Raw genomic sequence first — 16,537 nt, 5'->3', positions numbered from 1 at the left:
GGGCCAAACCATCTCAGTGTGTCTGTTCCTCCTAATGCTTCCTATCACATCCACATCCACACCACAACGCTCCTTTATATCCTTATTTGTCAGCCTGTCTCTCCATGTGACTCCACAGGCTCCTCTTAAATAACTCATTTCCACTGCTCTCATTCTTGACTTGTGTCCTTCCAACAACGTCCAAGCTTCACTTCCATACGTTAGAGTTGGTATCACAACACTGTCATGCAGCAACTTTTTCACTTCCATGCTCACTTCCCTATTTCTTATCACTGCTTTCAAAGAACCAGCAACCTTTCTTTCTTGTTGTACCCTTTCAAGCACTTCACCCTCCAAACTTCCATCTTTACTCATCACACTACCCAAGTACTTAAACGTACTCACATTTTCCATTTCCTCACCATCCAACCTCACTGTACATTCACTGACTTCACCTCTCTTAAAGACCATCACTTTACTCTTCCTTGCATTCACCTTTAGATTCCGTTTCTTACACACTCTCCCAAACTCATCCACCAAACCTTGCAGCTCCCCTTCGTCTTCACCCAACAGCACAGTATCATCTGCAAACAACAGTACAGGGAGTTTCCAAACACTGCCCTCTCTCACCAGGGCCACTCCAACATCCACTCCCCTACCTTGTACCTCTTTTATTACCCCATCCATGTATACAGATTGAACAACCATGGAGACATGACACATCCCTGTTTCAACCCAACCTTCAAAGAGAAAAATTCACTCAAGTAAGGTCTAATAGCCAAAATAACTCGCTTAGGGAAAGGTGTTAGGGAGCTTCCTTAGCCGACGAAGTGATGGGCCGCCTTAATTGGATTTTTTCTCTAGCTCTTCTGCCTTTGTTTATTTTGAAACGCGCTAAAAGGAAAGGGGTGTCTGAACTCTTGCTCCCGGCCGTTTTGATCGCCTGCCATGACGTACTTTAGAGTACTGTGGTGGTATTCTTTTTTCACACTTCTTAAGGATGATGCTTTAGATGTAAAAAATGTGAATATTGTGGTAGTATCAGTCTGGGCTTTTTGTTGATGTTGAGATTCCTGCGCACTCGAGGAAGATGAGTGAGGTCAGCGCATTGCTCTAAAACATTGTGTTAGTAGTAGTACCAAGAGACAGATAATTTCCTTCATTTACAATCAGGGAAAAGTACGAGCTTAAGTTAAAAAAAAGAAAAAAAAATGGTGAACTGCTTAGAGGCATACAGTTATTATTGTAGTCACCCCGAATGAACTTTGGGCTTAATCATATGGGGACAGATATACAGAAAATAATTTGTGCCTCTTACAGGGTCGCTCCCCGTGCCTTGCCCCTCTTACCTTGAGCGTTTCAGCCGTCTTGAGGAGCGAGGAGAGCTGGTCCTGCTCGATGTTGACCTCGCCGCGGTACATGTAGTGCACAAGGGCGCGGAGGTCGGCGTAGCGGGTGCCGTCCATGATGATGACTGGTTGCTGCCCCTCCGGCGACGCCTGCAGGATGCGCTCGAAGTGCACCGAGGAGGCCAACAGCACCAGCTTGTGCACACGGAGCACATTGCCTGTGGGAAGTAGGGGCGGTTAGGAATATGTCTGGGGAAAAGTAAGCATGAGTTGGGGATGGAGAGAGAGTATGGGAGGTAAAAGCCATGATGAAGCAAAGGGTGTTAGTTAGGGCAAGGTGTGGGTGGGTGGATGGGTGTTAGATGAATTACGGATTAGTATTTAGCTTACATACAATCCTAAGTACCGTGTAACTAACTACCTTGTAATTATCGAGGTATGTTGGGACGTTGGGTATTAGTAGATAGCTGACTCGTAAACTGCCTAGGGAACAACTACTACCACTACTACTGGTCTTCGTTCAGTAGCAAAGGTCCAATCCTGACCAGCGCCAAGCCGTATTACCTTCTCATTCCTGGATGTATCTCCAAAACTGAATAAAACTTGGACTGGAAGTAGAATAGATTAAATACTCTGTAGACATCATTGTGCTTATAGATATAATGTCTTCCATTCATTAACAGGGACGGACCCAGCACTTAAAAAAAAGGGGGGGGCGGGGTAGGGACGTGATTTCCACCAGAATTACCAGAAATGCGAATTCAAGCTACAAATTCCTCAAAATCACCAGCTTCCTCTTCATACTGAGATGATTCTGCGATAACATTGATGTAAAGTATTTACTGCATATACTTCAGTAAATAACATTGTTCTTTTATTAAAAGTACAGTAATCATTAGTCTGCGGAAAACAGAGAGGGGGTACTCCTTCCTCGCCCCCATGCCCCCGAATCCTTGCCTGAGTATGTTACAGAGACCATCTTGTGCTTGATCTTCCCCCACCCCTCCTTTTTTTTTTGGGCTCTTCTCTTTGAAGTGTAGATGGGAGGACGAAGGGAAGGAGAAAGGACAGGAGAGGAAAGAAATGAGTAACACGGAAGCCTTCATCTCGACACAGGAGCAGTGAACGTGTAGCAAATTATATCCCATGCCGTACTAACTGCTAACAATGACAGAGTGCAAAGGGAAACCACCACAGATAATTTAAAGCAGGACAGCGGTACCACTGTGAGTCGAACCCGCCCTCGATGGCAGCGTGTTAAGATAATTGGCCGCAGACTTATATGAACGTGAACTCTGTGGACTGCTAGCTGAATTCAGAACATACTTTTCAAGAGGTAGGTGACGGTGTGTGTGTGTGTGTGTGTGTGTGTGTGTGTGTGTGCGTGCGTGTGTGTGTGTGTGTGTGTGTGTGAGAGAGAGAGAGAGAGAGAGAGAGAGAGAGAGAGAGAGATGGCAGTAAGGACTGTGAAAAATTGTTATGAAGAGGCAAAGATGGAGGGTCGTAGTAATGAAGGCCGTGGTGGTGGTGTGGGCTATGTGGGAGAGGACTGGCGGATGTGTGGGAGAAGGCTGAAGAGCTTGATGAGAGCTGTGTGGGAGAGGGCTGAGGTAATGTGGGAGAAAGCTGGGGATGTGTGGAAGAGGCCTGGGGGTTTTGTGGGAGAGGGCTAAGGGGTTGTGTGGAAGCGGGCTGGGGGTTTTGTGGGGGAGGACTGGGGGGCCGTCTGGGAGAGGGATAGGAGGGGAGTGTGGAAGAGGGCAGAGGGACTGTGGAAGAGGGCTGGGGTTTTGTGGGAGAAGGGTGCAGAGAACTGTAGAGGGCTGAGGGCTGTGGTGGTAATGAGGGCTGTGCAGGAGAGGGCTGCTGGCTGGCAACATCTGCATCTCATCTATATGCTGCCCTTCCTTTCCTCTGCATTCCCAGACGCTCGTATAAGTCCTGGCCACGCATTACGGGGGAGAGGAGGGAGGGAAGGATTGAGAGGAAGGGAAAGTTGGAGAAACTAAAAAGAGGTTTACAATGGAGAAGCGAGGAAAGAGGGAATGAGAGATGAGAAGTGTGGAAAAGCAAGACAAGGACGGCAAGTGAAACAGAAACCAGCACACATAACACAAGTGTGTGTGTGTGTGTGTGTGTGTGTGTGTGTGTGTTTGCGATACAGAGAGAGAGAGAGAGAGAGAGAGAGAGAGAGAGAGAGAGAGAGAATCCACACCTTGCTTAAGAAAACAAAGTGATTACAGCAGTAGGAGACACAGATGCAAATGAAAGCTGGATTCACGGAAGGTACAGATAGACCATATTACAGTAACCGTCTGTGAAAGGGATAGACGCTGAGGTATACGTTTAACAAGAGAGCAAGATTTGGAGACATGCGTTCTTAGATGAAAAGGCTGACAAGCAAACAGTTACAGGCACTTTTGCCTTACATAGTGAGCTTCGTGTACAAGATAACCATAGATTCTAAAACAAATTACCTGGGACGAAGAAGTGAGCCAAACATGCGAGCTAATATTGCAAAAATGCTACAGTGATTGACTTCTCAATTAGCAGGCAGTGTAAGAGCGGGGTCAGTCCACCTGCGCCACAGCTTTACTGATTTTTAATTTGCTGTCTTCCTTTAATGGCAGCCACGGTATCCTACGTAAAAGAAACCACTGCAACTCTAACCGTGCTCTCCTCCATGAAAGAACATCACTGCAACTCTTACCATGCTCTCTTACGTGGAAGAAACGTCACTGCCACTCTTACAATGCTCACTTGCATAACAGAAACATCACTACAACTTTTACCATGCTCTCTTACATAAACGAAAGATCATTGCAACTTTTCCATACCTTCTGCATAATAGAAACCACTGCAGCTCTTACCACACTGTCTCAAATAAATCTGAAGTTATCGAACCATATAGACTGTAGCCCTGGGATAGCTTATCGTACTCGACTCATATCAGTCATGTGCCTCAAACTGGGAGCTGACAATTCCTCTACCGTTGTGACATCAGGACATCTTAAAAACGCACGTAATATGTCGGATTCTTTGCGTCTGAGTGTTTTAATAATTCAGGTGCTAATGGCGGGAGTCTTTAAACTGTGTAACGCTCTATAAAGTAAATGACTAACATAATACCATAATTTGGCTACTTTCATAACCAGACTGTTCTTAACTTTATCCTCATTTTTATGGTCTAACCAGGGGACTGAAAACATTTTAGCAAGAATGAACTCAATAGTGACGGCTTGAAATTTAAACAAAATTGTTGAGTTGTTACATTTTGGAAAAGTAGACACCGATATAGCGATACATTAAAAAAAAAAAAAAAAAAAGACAGTTCCCTTTAATTCTTCTTCAAAGAAGAGCCCTGGCACGGTACAAAGGAGGGAGAGAGTACGAACCTTCACAGAATAGCGAAACATCGGCATACTGCTGTGATGTGAGGACTGTCTCCAGCACGCCCAGGAGGTTGTGCTGGTGGTTGTTCCAGCGCAGGCAGTAGTGCTGCTGAGGCCCGTAGCTGCTGCTGCTGCTCATCCCGGCTCCGCCCACACCTGTCGCCAACATCAAAACATTGATTACATGATATTCATACCAGACAAACTAGTTTTTTAGCTTTGTTACTTGCTCATATGACTTTTAAAATACATCAGCATGGTTTTACGCCGACATCTCTCCATCCCTCATTATACGTTTGATTGGCATTATAAAAAAAATGTGTTAAATTTTAGAGGTTATTATTTCTAACACCAAACTAATTTTACACACATCACGAACGGGAATCTGCTTTAAAAACATTCCGATGAGGACTGTGTCCCTACCTGTAATAACCTTCAGCTCAGATGTGCCCCATATAAACAAACTAATATACGTATATTTAAAAACAAACAAAGGCTTTGATATCAGTGTATATTATTTCTTCAAGCTCTCTTCACCCTGCCTGCGACCTCCACTCCCCTTCAAAGTAAACTGTTCATAAAAGAAAACTGGTCACAATATTGTAGGGGCGACTACAAAGAAGTAATCCGGCCTGATCTGATCTATGTAAATGGTCTTGCATCTTTTTCTCTACCCATTTTTTATAGAGTTGTCTGGGAGCTGAGCAGTTGATGGATGGTGAGTTTAGACAGCCTAGCCCTCCCTATTCACGTGCGGAGGGGAGGATGAAGGGATGGAGGAGTGGCAGACGGAGGGGAAGAAAGTATGAAATAAATAGCAAAGGTGAGAATGGAGAAAAACGAAAGGAGAATGAACAAAAGAAGATGGGAAGGAACAAACAGACTGTACAGAGTGAAAAGGAAGGATGGGAAGGTGAAAGGAAACAGGGATGGATATGAAGAAGTGAATGAGTAGAAAATAAGGAAGGTGGAAAGAGTGGGGGGATAAGGAAAGAGAAGGAACGACCCGAGGGGAAATAAAGGAAGGGAGAGACGAAAACACGTAGCAAGAAAGAGAGAGAGAGAGAGAGAGAGAGAGAGAGAGAGAGAGAGAGAGAGAGAGAGAGAGAGAGAGAATGAAGTTAAAAGCGTGAGGAAAGAGAGGAAAAAAAAAAATTGTTACATTTGAAGGACGGACACCGAGTCAACAGTGAAAGAAGGAACGGGAAAGAACCAATATTCTGATGAGAGAGAGAGAGAGAGAGAGAGAGAGAGAGAGAGAGAGAGAGAGAGAGAGAGAGAGGATATGTGTGTATTAACGAGTCACTGAATGAGAGAAGGAAAGACGTAAAAGTGGAAAGGAAAGCTAGACGGTCAGTGCACCGTTGTCCACACACACACACACACACACACACACACACACACACACACACACACACACACGGCTCTTAAAAAACGGCTCTTAAAAAATAAAAAAGCATGCACGCACCCAGATCGTAAGCTGCAAGATATATGAGTGTACTGTAGCGGACGGCATGCACACGTGGAAGATGAAAACCTAGTACAAAAAATGAACCAGTTTTATTAAGGTATTTGTACTCTCTCTCTCTCTCTCTCTCACTTACTGGTAATAAGCAGGAGGGTCACAAAACGAACGCACCTCATTTTCAGACCCTGTAAACTCTTAAAAGTGGGTGGGGAATGAATAGGTGGGGGTGTATGGGAAAAGGGGGATGTGGGTGGGAAGGGGGAGGGTGGAGGGGGCGGGTCGGTGTGAGGGAGCGTGGGTATGAATGTGTGGGTGGATTGGGTGTGGGGAAGAGAGGTGGACTTTGGCTGAGTGAGGGGGAGTGGTCGTGTGCATGGAGGTTTGGTATGGACATGAGAATGGATAAAAATAGAGGAACTTAGAGGGGCTGAAGTGTGTGTGTGTGTGTGTGTGTGTGAGTGTGTGTGTGTGTGTGTGTGTGTGTAAAGGTGAATTGGGTGTGACTGAGGAAGCAGGAAAGGAGGTATGAGTGTGGATGTGAATAGTTATGAGTCTGAGAGTAAACAGTAAGTGGGTGTGAAATGTTCGTTACGCATCACGAAGGTTGAATTGTATAGGCTACATTTAACAGGGGGACATAACGAGCGAAGGACCTGGACTTAAAAATGTTGCGGACAGCGATTTGCAGTACCCAGGAGCTAATAACCACATGAAAGTTTAAGTAAATTCGTAAATACTGAAAACGTTTTTGTAGATTTCAGTGTTTTTTTTTTTTTTTCTACGTGACAGCCATCATAGAAAGGTGTCATATTCTGTAGTTCCTCTGCCTAAAGCTGTGGGTTATTGTTTGCATTTACGAATGATTGTGTACAGACTGTCGAGGAACAAGATGAAGGCAGTATCTGTTTTTCAGGAGGGTTGGTTTAGTAAGCCTTTCGTTCTGATCAGCATTAATTATGATGGTTGCTGTGAAGAGGAAAGACAAGATGAGAAGAGTAAAGATGGAGGAGACAGTAAGAAGGACGACCCAGGATGAGAGGGTGGATAAGTGTACAGACTAAAGAGGAGAAAGTAGCAAAGAGGAGTTATAGAAGAGGTGGTAAGGGAAAGGTAGGGGAAGAATGACTCGCAGGATAAACTGAATAACAAGGGGATGGACAGACAGGAAGTGAAAGTGAAGGGCAAAAAAGAAGTGAGGAGGGGCTAAAAAGAAAACAAAGTGGAGAGATGGGATGACAGACCACGTGAGAGGCGAATAAGGAATGTAGGGAGTCTGGAAGAGAAAGGAGGAGTTGGGCATGAGGGAGAAGAAAAAAAAAGATGAAAGAAGCCAGAAAAACATGAGGTGAAAAGTAAGGTAATACATAATGAGTATGTGTAAGGGTAGTGAACAGGTGGGAAAGGCAAGAAGAGACAAGAGAGAGAAAGTAGCAACGGCAGGACCTATGGGAAGGGAAATGAAAGGGCAGAAAGGAAAGGAGGAAGGGAATGGCGAGGGTATGGGAGGAGAGGACAGGTGGTGGGAGGGGCAAGGGAAGGGCAGTAAATCAAGCTTTTGGTGGACAAGGACACAAGTTACGAGTCCAGGTGAGGCCAGGTATGTTGCAAGAAGGGGTGGGGGTGGAGGGAGAGAGAGAGAGAGAGGGAGAGAGAGAGGAGGGGTGAGACAGTACGAAGGAAGGGGGAGGCACTGGGGAGAGTGAGCGCAGAGAAAGGGGGCAAGGGGTACAGAGAGAGAGGAGGAAAAGAATGCGGTGAGAGGAGGGGGAGGGGGAAGGTGAAAGGGAAGAAAGGGCAGGGAAGGAAATGGAGGTGGAGGAGACTGAAGGAGGGTACGAGTAGGCTAATGGTTCAGGAAGTGGAGAGAGGGAGAGTGAGTGGAGGGGAGGGAAGGAATACCGAGAAGAAGGAGGGGAAGAGGAAGTGTAAAGGAGGGGTGAATGAGATGATGTGAAAAGGGTAATTTAGAAAGAAAAAAAGAAAGATAGATACAGATGGATAGATAGATATAGATAGGTAGATAGATAAATAGGAAGATAGATAGATAGGTAGGTAGACATAGATAGATAGATAGATAGAGAATATTGCTATCTAAAGTATAAAGCTCAGCTGAATAAATGAAATCTGTACAAGGAAATAAAAATGTCAGTCGCAAAAGACACTCTCTCTCTCTCTCTCTCTCTCTCTTTCTCTCTCTCTCTCTCTCTCTCTCTCTCTCTCTCTCTCTCTCTCTCTCTCTCTCATCACCTGCTCAGCGCGACGGACCCTAGTTTGAAGTGACCCTAATTTGCGCCATTTTTCTTTCTCTCTCTCTTTTTTTTTTTTTTTTTTTTTCACCGCATCGTTTTTTCTCTCTCAGGTTTCATGGGGGAGGCGAAGGAATGTTTTATTTTTACGACCCATAAACTCAAAATGGATGGAGGCAAATTTTTTTAAGGTGGGGGGGAGAGGGATCTGTATTAGTTTTATTTTCACTATTTTCTCTTAATGGACTGCAGGATTAACTTGACTGAGGAGCTATTCAGATGAGGGAGGGTGGGAGGAGGATCTTTGGGACTTACTTTGCCTCTCATGATTGGGATAACTCTAGTATTCCATTTCTACATTGCTAATAAGGACACGTTTTTCTTCAGCTGGGAATGAGTAAAGAAACCTGAGAGCGTTCGTACTGATATCCTTATTACTTTCGTGGCTTTGGTGACTTCTAATATTCGATTCTAACACCAGACGATTTTATTCAGCTGAGAGTGAGTCATAGCAACCTGAGTGTCAAACTTTTTTATCCATAGCTTTCGAAGATTAACCCTCCAGCCAGTAGACTTCCTGTTCAGTTTCATCAGACCACAGCCAAACGATTATCTTTTTGCAACTTGGGATCTCAAATAGTACAGAGGTTAATAAATGCTGTGTATATATATTTTTAGGACAGTTTACCATTCAGTATAAGCCCCAGCTCTCAAGGGTACCGTACCTTATCGCCGAAGGCCAAGCAGGAATGGGGACGAGAAAGCAAAGTAATACATTGCCGCAACCATGCACTCCAGATCACCAATACGCCTTTTACACTAACTTGGCCCAAAACTGCCATCTCTCCATCGTGAATGCTCAGTTGTAACAATAAATTAACACTAGAGTATGGTGCTAGTCATGAGAAAGTGCCAAGGAAAGGACGTAGAACCATAGTATTATCTTTTCCTGTCACTGAACTACGAAACATAAGCTGCAAAAGGAGAAGCCATCATGTACAGTCACAACCTAACCACGTACCACAGTCAACAATCATTTAGTCACAAAATACCATCATCCACAACCATAACCCTACCATCATCTTTAGCCATAACCCTACCATCATCTTCAGTCATAAGCCTACCATTAACCCCAACCTAACTACCATGCAACCATGAAGTAACCAACAAAAACCATTGCGTACAACCACAAACCAGCAGCCACCACCACCGCCATAACCACGTATCTTGGCCCGGGAAGCTCAGAGGACGTACCCGAAGCCCGTGGCAGAATACGTATGGGTCCATTTCAGTCATTTGCACTCCGGCCCTCCACTGCACCTCATCTGCATGTTCTCACTACGGTGGCGGGGCTGCCTACATGGACACCACACATCACTCTCACCACCACCACCACCACTGCACATCACCCTGCCACATTTTTTCTTTTTTTTTATGTGTCCGACTCTGGGCATAGGCTTCACAGCCTGGTTTCAAGGCCCAGTAGTTCTCCTTCATCCTATACACCTCAACATGTTACCACTGCGGCGCTAACACCCACCGTCCATACTGAATACATGCTAGGGCTGTCTCATACAGGACTGGTGTGTTAGTATTAGGGGGGGTATTTTTACGACATGTCGGCGGGTCTTCTGGTAGATCAGTAAAGTCTGTTTTTATTCAATTCAGATCCTAAAACTGTTCGCTGCCCCAGTGAGGATATGAACCTGGGTCAGGTAGGACCGCAAACCACCTCTCTACCGACTGAGCTACCGCCTCCCCCCAAACACCACTTCACCATCATCACCTCATATCAACGTGGCACAATACCCCACACATCTCCACATCACCATCATCACAACATATCAACGTGACACAATACACATCCCACACACCGCCACCAACAACAACAGCATACCACACTATACTCACAAATTCATTACCATCACTACACATAAACGTGGCGCAATACACACATCATCACCACCATCACTTCCACACACCAACATGTCATAATATAGGGTGCTTCAAAAAAATGTAAACACACGTGTGGGAGTAGTGAAATAGAACTGAGAGTGCCTGTACAACAACTCCTGATAACAAATGTATACTCGTAGCTTAAGAGTCAGTCTCCACTTGTTCTGTACTCCAGAGGCAAGTTTTATTGTCGTTTCAGTAAGGTGCAAATAAAGGTAAGATATTGGTGTATTTTCCATGTGATGATTTTTTTTGAAGTTCCCTGTACATCAAACACATTACCACCACCAGCGTCACAGCACACACACACACACACACACACACACACACACACACACACACACACACACACACACACACACACACACACACACACACACACACACACACACACACACACACACACAGGAACATACTAACATGCCATCACCACAGTACACCAACTCATGCGCTACCATACAACAATACACACAGTCACATACAAACATGCCACAGTACACACACACATCGACATACCACACACACACACACACACACACACACACACACACACACACACACACACACACACACACACACACACACATCATCATAAGTCTTACCGGACTGTGAGACAGTGAGACACTATTGTATTTTAATTCTTTGTTATGGGTAGCTGTTGAATTCCTCTCTCTCTCTCTCTCTCTCTCTCTCTCTCTCTCTCTCTCTCATATGGATAGTTGTTAAGTTCACTGAGGTCGCCTTCTGTGCTTTTTTTTTTTTCTATGGGAGCTGTACATCAATCTATTTCACACACAAATTCCTTTTTCAATATTGACTCGTACCCAGGATAGACTCAGTGACCTCTATAGGGTTCCCATCATCAGTCTTCCAGCTTGAACTCCACACTTTTCATACGCATTTTAGTCGTATTCCATCCAGGTCGAATTTGCTGTCATTTTTTTATATATACGGGCAACTATGGTAGGCTATCCAATCCCTCCCTTGTGCCTCGTTGAGTTTGGATTTGTCATATTTACGGAAGCAGAAGAAAAAAAAGCTACCTTGCAGTACCTTTTCCCAGTAGTCAGTCTTTTTAGTCACATATGCGTGGAATTTCGTGCAAGGTGGTTGGAATGTGGGTGTAGGGAGAGAGGTGGAATGTGCGTGACTTGCTGTGTTGCCATGTTACTTGTACCCTGAGTTACAGCTGTTTTACCCTCACTAACAAGATTTCTTTCAGTTGCCAAAATTTAAGGGATGATTAAATATAGAATAATATAAACAATAACAATTCCTCATCAGCTAATATCCACATAAAAAATTCCTAGCCCTACCTGCAGTATTTACAGGTTAATTAATACCAACCATCAGAGAACTAAAGGAAAAAAAATGGTTCTTAAATCCAATTACCTGTTTAACTCAACTAAATCAAGATCCTGAGATGATGAGGTAATTAAGGCTGTATCTAACCTCAAATTCAAGCTGATTATAAGCCGATGAAAGGATGACTAAAATAGCTACGGCACCGAAATAAAGGACTTTAAATAGAAGAACTACGACCACACTTCCAGAGGTACATTATATACTGCGACAGAAATCTTGGTTATAATTACAGATTTGTTGTGAGTATGGAACTATTTTTGTAATTAAGCTTTTTACCTTCCTCTGTTCATCATCTGTAAGACTACTATTATTACTACTTCCACTACTACTACTACTACTACTACTGCTACGACTAACCTGCGCTGTCGATACCTAGGGGAGATGGAGCTGTAACTCTGTGGGAAACTCACACCATGTTTCAATGACGCGTACCCAGACCTTGTATGGAGCACGACATCGCTTGAATACTTGAACAGGGCAACTGGAAGACGATTTTTATTCAGGTGAAGGAGACCCCTGCCTGATGGACTTATATAACTGCGTCGATTAACCCACTATAGAGCAGAATGTCACCTGGGTACTTAATTCTGTGTAACGCAAGACGATGTTGTTAAGGACACGGAGGCTGCTGCCCGAGGAAGCGATGTTTGATCAAGCTTTCAATAATAATAGTAATGATAATAATAATAATAATAGTAGTAATAGTAGTAGCAGCAGTAGTAGTAGTAGTAGTAGTAGTAGTAGTAGTAACAACAACAAGAACAACAATAAAGATGATAATAAAAAATAATAATATTGATGATGACGGTGATGATGATGATGATGATGACGATAATGATGATAAAGTAAGATGATGATGATGATGATGATGATGATAAGTTCCTGTCACTGGAGCCACGAGAAACATCCATTGTAAACGCATACAGCATCGCAGTTATGGCTAAGAATTAAAATCACACTCTTAATAATGAGGGTAAAAATGAGAGCATCAGTTGAGAGCGTTTTTGAGTACGATTGATGTATAACCTTGTGTGTATGTGTGTGCGTGTGTGTGTGTGTGTGTGTGTGTGTGTGTGTGTGTGTGTGTGTGTGTGTCAAGGGTAGGGATGAGTGCCTAGACTGGAAAAAGCCCCTTAAAAAAACACACCTGAAGGCACTGTGGGACTTCCCTGCGTTCCGACAGGTGTGGCAAGATCACACCTGTCGCACCTCACTCTCACACTCTACCTGTTTCATCTGTCTGTTTCACCTGTCTGTTTCACTGGTATGTTTCTTCTGACTATTTCACACTTCTATTCCAGCTGTCTGTTTCTTGTGCTTCACTTCCCTCTCACCTGTCCGTTCCATCCGTCTTTCTTTTCTGCGTGTTTCACCTGTCTGTTTCACCGATTTCTGTGTTTCACCACTCTATTTCCTCAGATTCTCACCTATCTGTTTCCCCCCGTCTGTTTCACCTGTCGTGTCCTGTGCTTCACCATTGTTTAACCTGTATGTTTCCTCTGATTGTATCTCCTGTCTGTTTTCACCGTCTGTTTCACCTGTCTTTTCTGTGTTTCACCACTTTTTTTCTCCGATTGTCTCACCTGTCTGCTTCACCCGCCTGTTTCACCTGTCTGTGTCCTGTGCTTCACCATTGTTTAACCTGTATGTTTCCTCTGATTGTTTCACCTCTCTGTTTCACCCGATTGTTTCACCTGCCTACTCCATAAATATCTTTCCCTTGGCTGTCCTTTCTGTTTGTCTCACCTGCCTGCATCACCAGTCCGTTTCACTGATCTACTCCACTTGTGTCCTACCTGCTTGTTTCATCTACCTCAACTCATCAACTTTACCTGAGAACTGGGTTTAAATTTTATCCCCATAGTACCTGTTTCATCAGTAGGTTGTGTTTCGTTATATCCGTTTCATCTACTTTGGACTCCACCTGTTTCATTCGTTTCCAAACTCCTTCATCCACTTCGCTCAGTCCAAAGTGCCCGTCTTGTTGTTGTTGTTGTTGTTGTTTCCTTTACGGCACGTTTAATTTTAGTAATGGAGCCATTCCGGCCTGCCTGCCAGTTTTAGTTTCATTTGTGTTACCTGAATGAAGCGTCCATCTCCTATGTGAAACTGTGTATGTGTATATCTGTCTGTGGCTTTACATTCTTATACATCAGGTCTGTGTGTGTGTGTGTGTGTGTGTGTGTGTGTGTGTGTGTGTGTGTGTGTGTGTGTGTGTGTGTGTGTGTGTGTGTGTGTGTGTGCGCGCGTCGCCATCTGTTCTCGTGTGGACTATTGAACCTCGTAGACAACAAAAACACCGACATATAATAACATTCAAAGCCAAAGATGAATGAGCATTATCAGTGGCATTAAAATAAGCTGAGAGAGAGAGAGAGAGAGAGAGAGAGAGAGAGAGAGAGAGAGAGAGAGAGAGAGAGAGAGAGAGTCCAAGAGAAAAATACAGGAAAGAAAGAAGATGGAATGAGAGAAAGAAAGGGGAAGAAGGAAGATAGAAGAATTGGGAACGAGAGGTAAGGCAGAGGGAAGGAGAAGGGTGAGAAGGGGTGAAGGGAGGGAAAAAAGGGAAGGGAGACTTGGAGAAAGATAGGTAAGGAGGAGTGGAAGTAAGGGGACTGGTAGGGGAGAAGGGAGAAGAGTAGGAGGACGATAGAGAGAGGAGGAGAGGTATTGAAAGAAATGAAAGGGAGAGAAGGGAAAGGGGAAAGAAGTGGAGTACAGGAAAAAATGAGTATGGAGAAGGGGGAGGAGGGAGACAAAAGAGAGGGGACAGGGAGAGGAGGAAGGGTGGGGGGTGAGAGGGAGGGGGTGGAGACGTGGAGGAGGGAAGGGTGGGTAGAGGCGGTACTGCAGAAGGAGGGATTAGGGGGAGGAGGGACGATGGAGGGGGAGGAGACATGGGGGAGGGAAGGGTGGGGAGAGGAGCTACAGCAGAAGGAGGGATAAGGGGAGGAGGGGCGATGGAGGGAAAGGTACGGGGAGAGGAGGAGAGGAGAGGAAAAAAGAAGAAAAAAAAACAGTTTCCAGCCCATGAGCAATAATTATCAAAATGACGGAATCTCACGCCATCTTCCACTCCCCATATACGCTGTCCCCCTCCCCGCGTAATCCCCCTCTCCCCTTCTCCCACTCCTTCTTTCCTCCCCACTCGCCTTCTACTCCCTTTCTCTCCTCATTGTTTCCACGCCCACTCACTCCTTTCTCACTACACACTCACCACTTCCCTGTCATACCCCTGCTCCTGTTTCTCTCAAACTCCCCTTCCCCCACTCCCGTTTCTCACGTCCTCACTCACTCCCCTTCTCTTACCCCATTCACATCCACACTCCCCTCACATTCACTCTCTTCTCTCACACTCCACACTCCCTACCCTCATAGCTAGCGGTCCTCCCCTTCTCTCTCACATTCCTCTGTTCTTCTTTCACTCCCTATCCCCCCTCTCTCTTCTCCCATCTTATTCCTTCTGCTTCCACCATTCCATCCACTCACATTCCACCCTAAAGGTCATCCACTTCTCATTCCACCTGCTCCAACCACTCCTTGTACACATCACACCCTCCACTCAGTTCTTACTAATTCTCTCACATTCCCTCTCACTCCACCATACGTGCTCCCACCCCCCTCACATTCCCCTCACATGCCGCTCTCACTCCTCTCTGACACTCCTCTCATTCCCCAACCTACAACACTCCCTCTCACTCACACGTACCTCTCACTCTTGTTCCCTGCCACTCCCCACTCCTCTCAGTCTCTCCCACTCATTACTATTGTCTCTCCCCTTTACACACGTTTCATCTCTCTCCTTCACTACCTTACCTTCCCACCAGCACACTCCTGCCCACTCCCCACGAGAACGTCACACAGTACGACCGGACCATAGTGTGTGGACTGTGGCGAAAATGATGCGTAGGGGAGAGGGATTGTGAGGTGTTGGGTGTGTGTTTGTGTGTGTGTGTGTGTGAAGAATGTTTTGTGAGATAAGAGCTCCATTATAAATCAGTTTCTCTCTCTCTCTCTCTCTCTCTCTCTCTCTCTCTCCCCACCTGTAATGCCTACCCTCTCCCCTCACTATAAATATCCCTCACTCCCCCTTCCCTTTCCTGTCTCTCTCTAATCCCCCATCCTCGTCCTCCATCTTCTCCTTCCCCTCCCTCATGCATCAGTTGTATGGGATGTAATGAGAGGCTATGGGCGTAGGGGAGAGAGAGAGAGAGAGAGAGAGAGAGAGAGAGGAATGTATTTTCACGTATGCAAATCAAAATATATGCAATGACGCGTGTTTCCTGGTGTGTGTGTGTGTGTGTGTGTGTGTGTGTGTACAAAGATAATGTAGTTGGGAAGACGGAAGTGGCGGTGATAGTGATGATGATAATGGTGGCAGTGATAGTGACAGTATTGATAATAGCAATATGTATGACTGAGAGAGAGGTGATTATGATGACAGTGAAGGTAGATGTGATGACAGTGATGACGGTGTATGTAACAGTGAAGGTGACAGTGAAGGCAGCAGTGATGAGGGTATGGGTAGCAGTGAAGGCGACAATGAAGGTGAAAATGATGATAGTGTGTGTGACAGTGAACGTGAAAGTGAATGCAAGTGTGATGGTGATAAGGTAGAAGTGGCCGTGGTGTTACAGTGCCGATGGTGGGAATGCAGTGACAGTGAGTATGATAGAGATGGGGATGGTGATGATGGTGAATTAAGATTACAGTGATTACTTGTTAAGGTATAAAAGTAAGAACCAAAGGATGAAAATTACCAAAAGCCTCTCTCTCATGGGG

The 16,537-nt window shown here is 45.0% G+C and overlaps 1 protein-coding gene across 1 annotated transcript in view; it reads right to left on the bottom strand.

Annotated features, from left to right (window-relative positions):
- Positions 1–16,537, bottom strand: part of LOC145401191 (uncharacterized) — a 130,847-nt gene that overhangs the window by 12,921 nt on the left and 101,389 nt on the right. The window contains exons 2-3 of the mRNA XM_080273495.1: positions 4,724–4,876; positions 1,329–1,546 (exon numbers count right to left, since the gene is read on the bottom strand). Of these exons, the coding sequence (XP_080129621.1) occupies positions 1,329–1,546; positions 4,724–4,876 (371 nt within the window). The remainder of the gene's footprint in view (positions 1–1,328; positions 1,547–4,723; positions 4,877–16,537) is intronic.

Source organism: Coenobita brevimanus, chromosome 55, assembly GCF_032717465.1.
Source record: "Coenobita brevimanus isolate Jiangsu-jjx chromosome 55, ASM3271746v2, whole genome shotgun sequence".
NCBI classification, from domain to species: Eukaryota; Metazoa; Arthropoda; class Malacostraca; order Decapoda; family Coenobitidae; genus Coenobita; species Coenobita brevimanus.
The sequence above is the reverse complement of the archived record's forward strand: the minus strand, read 5'-3'. Positions and strand labels throughout refer to the sequence as shown.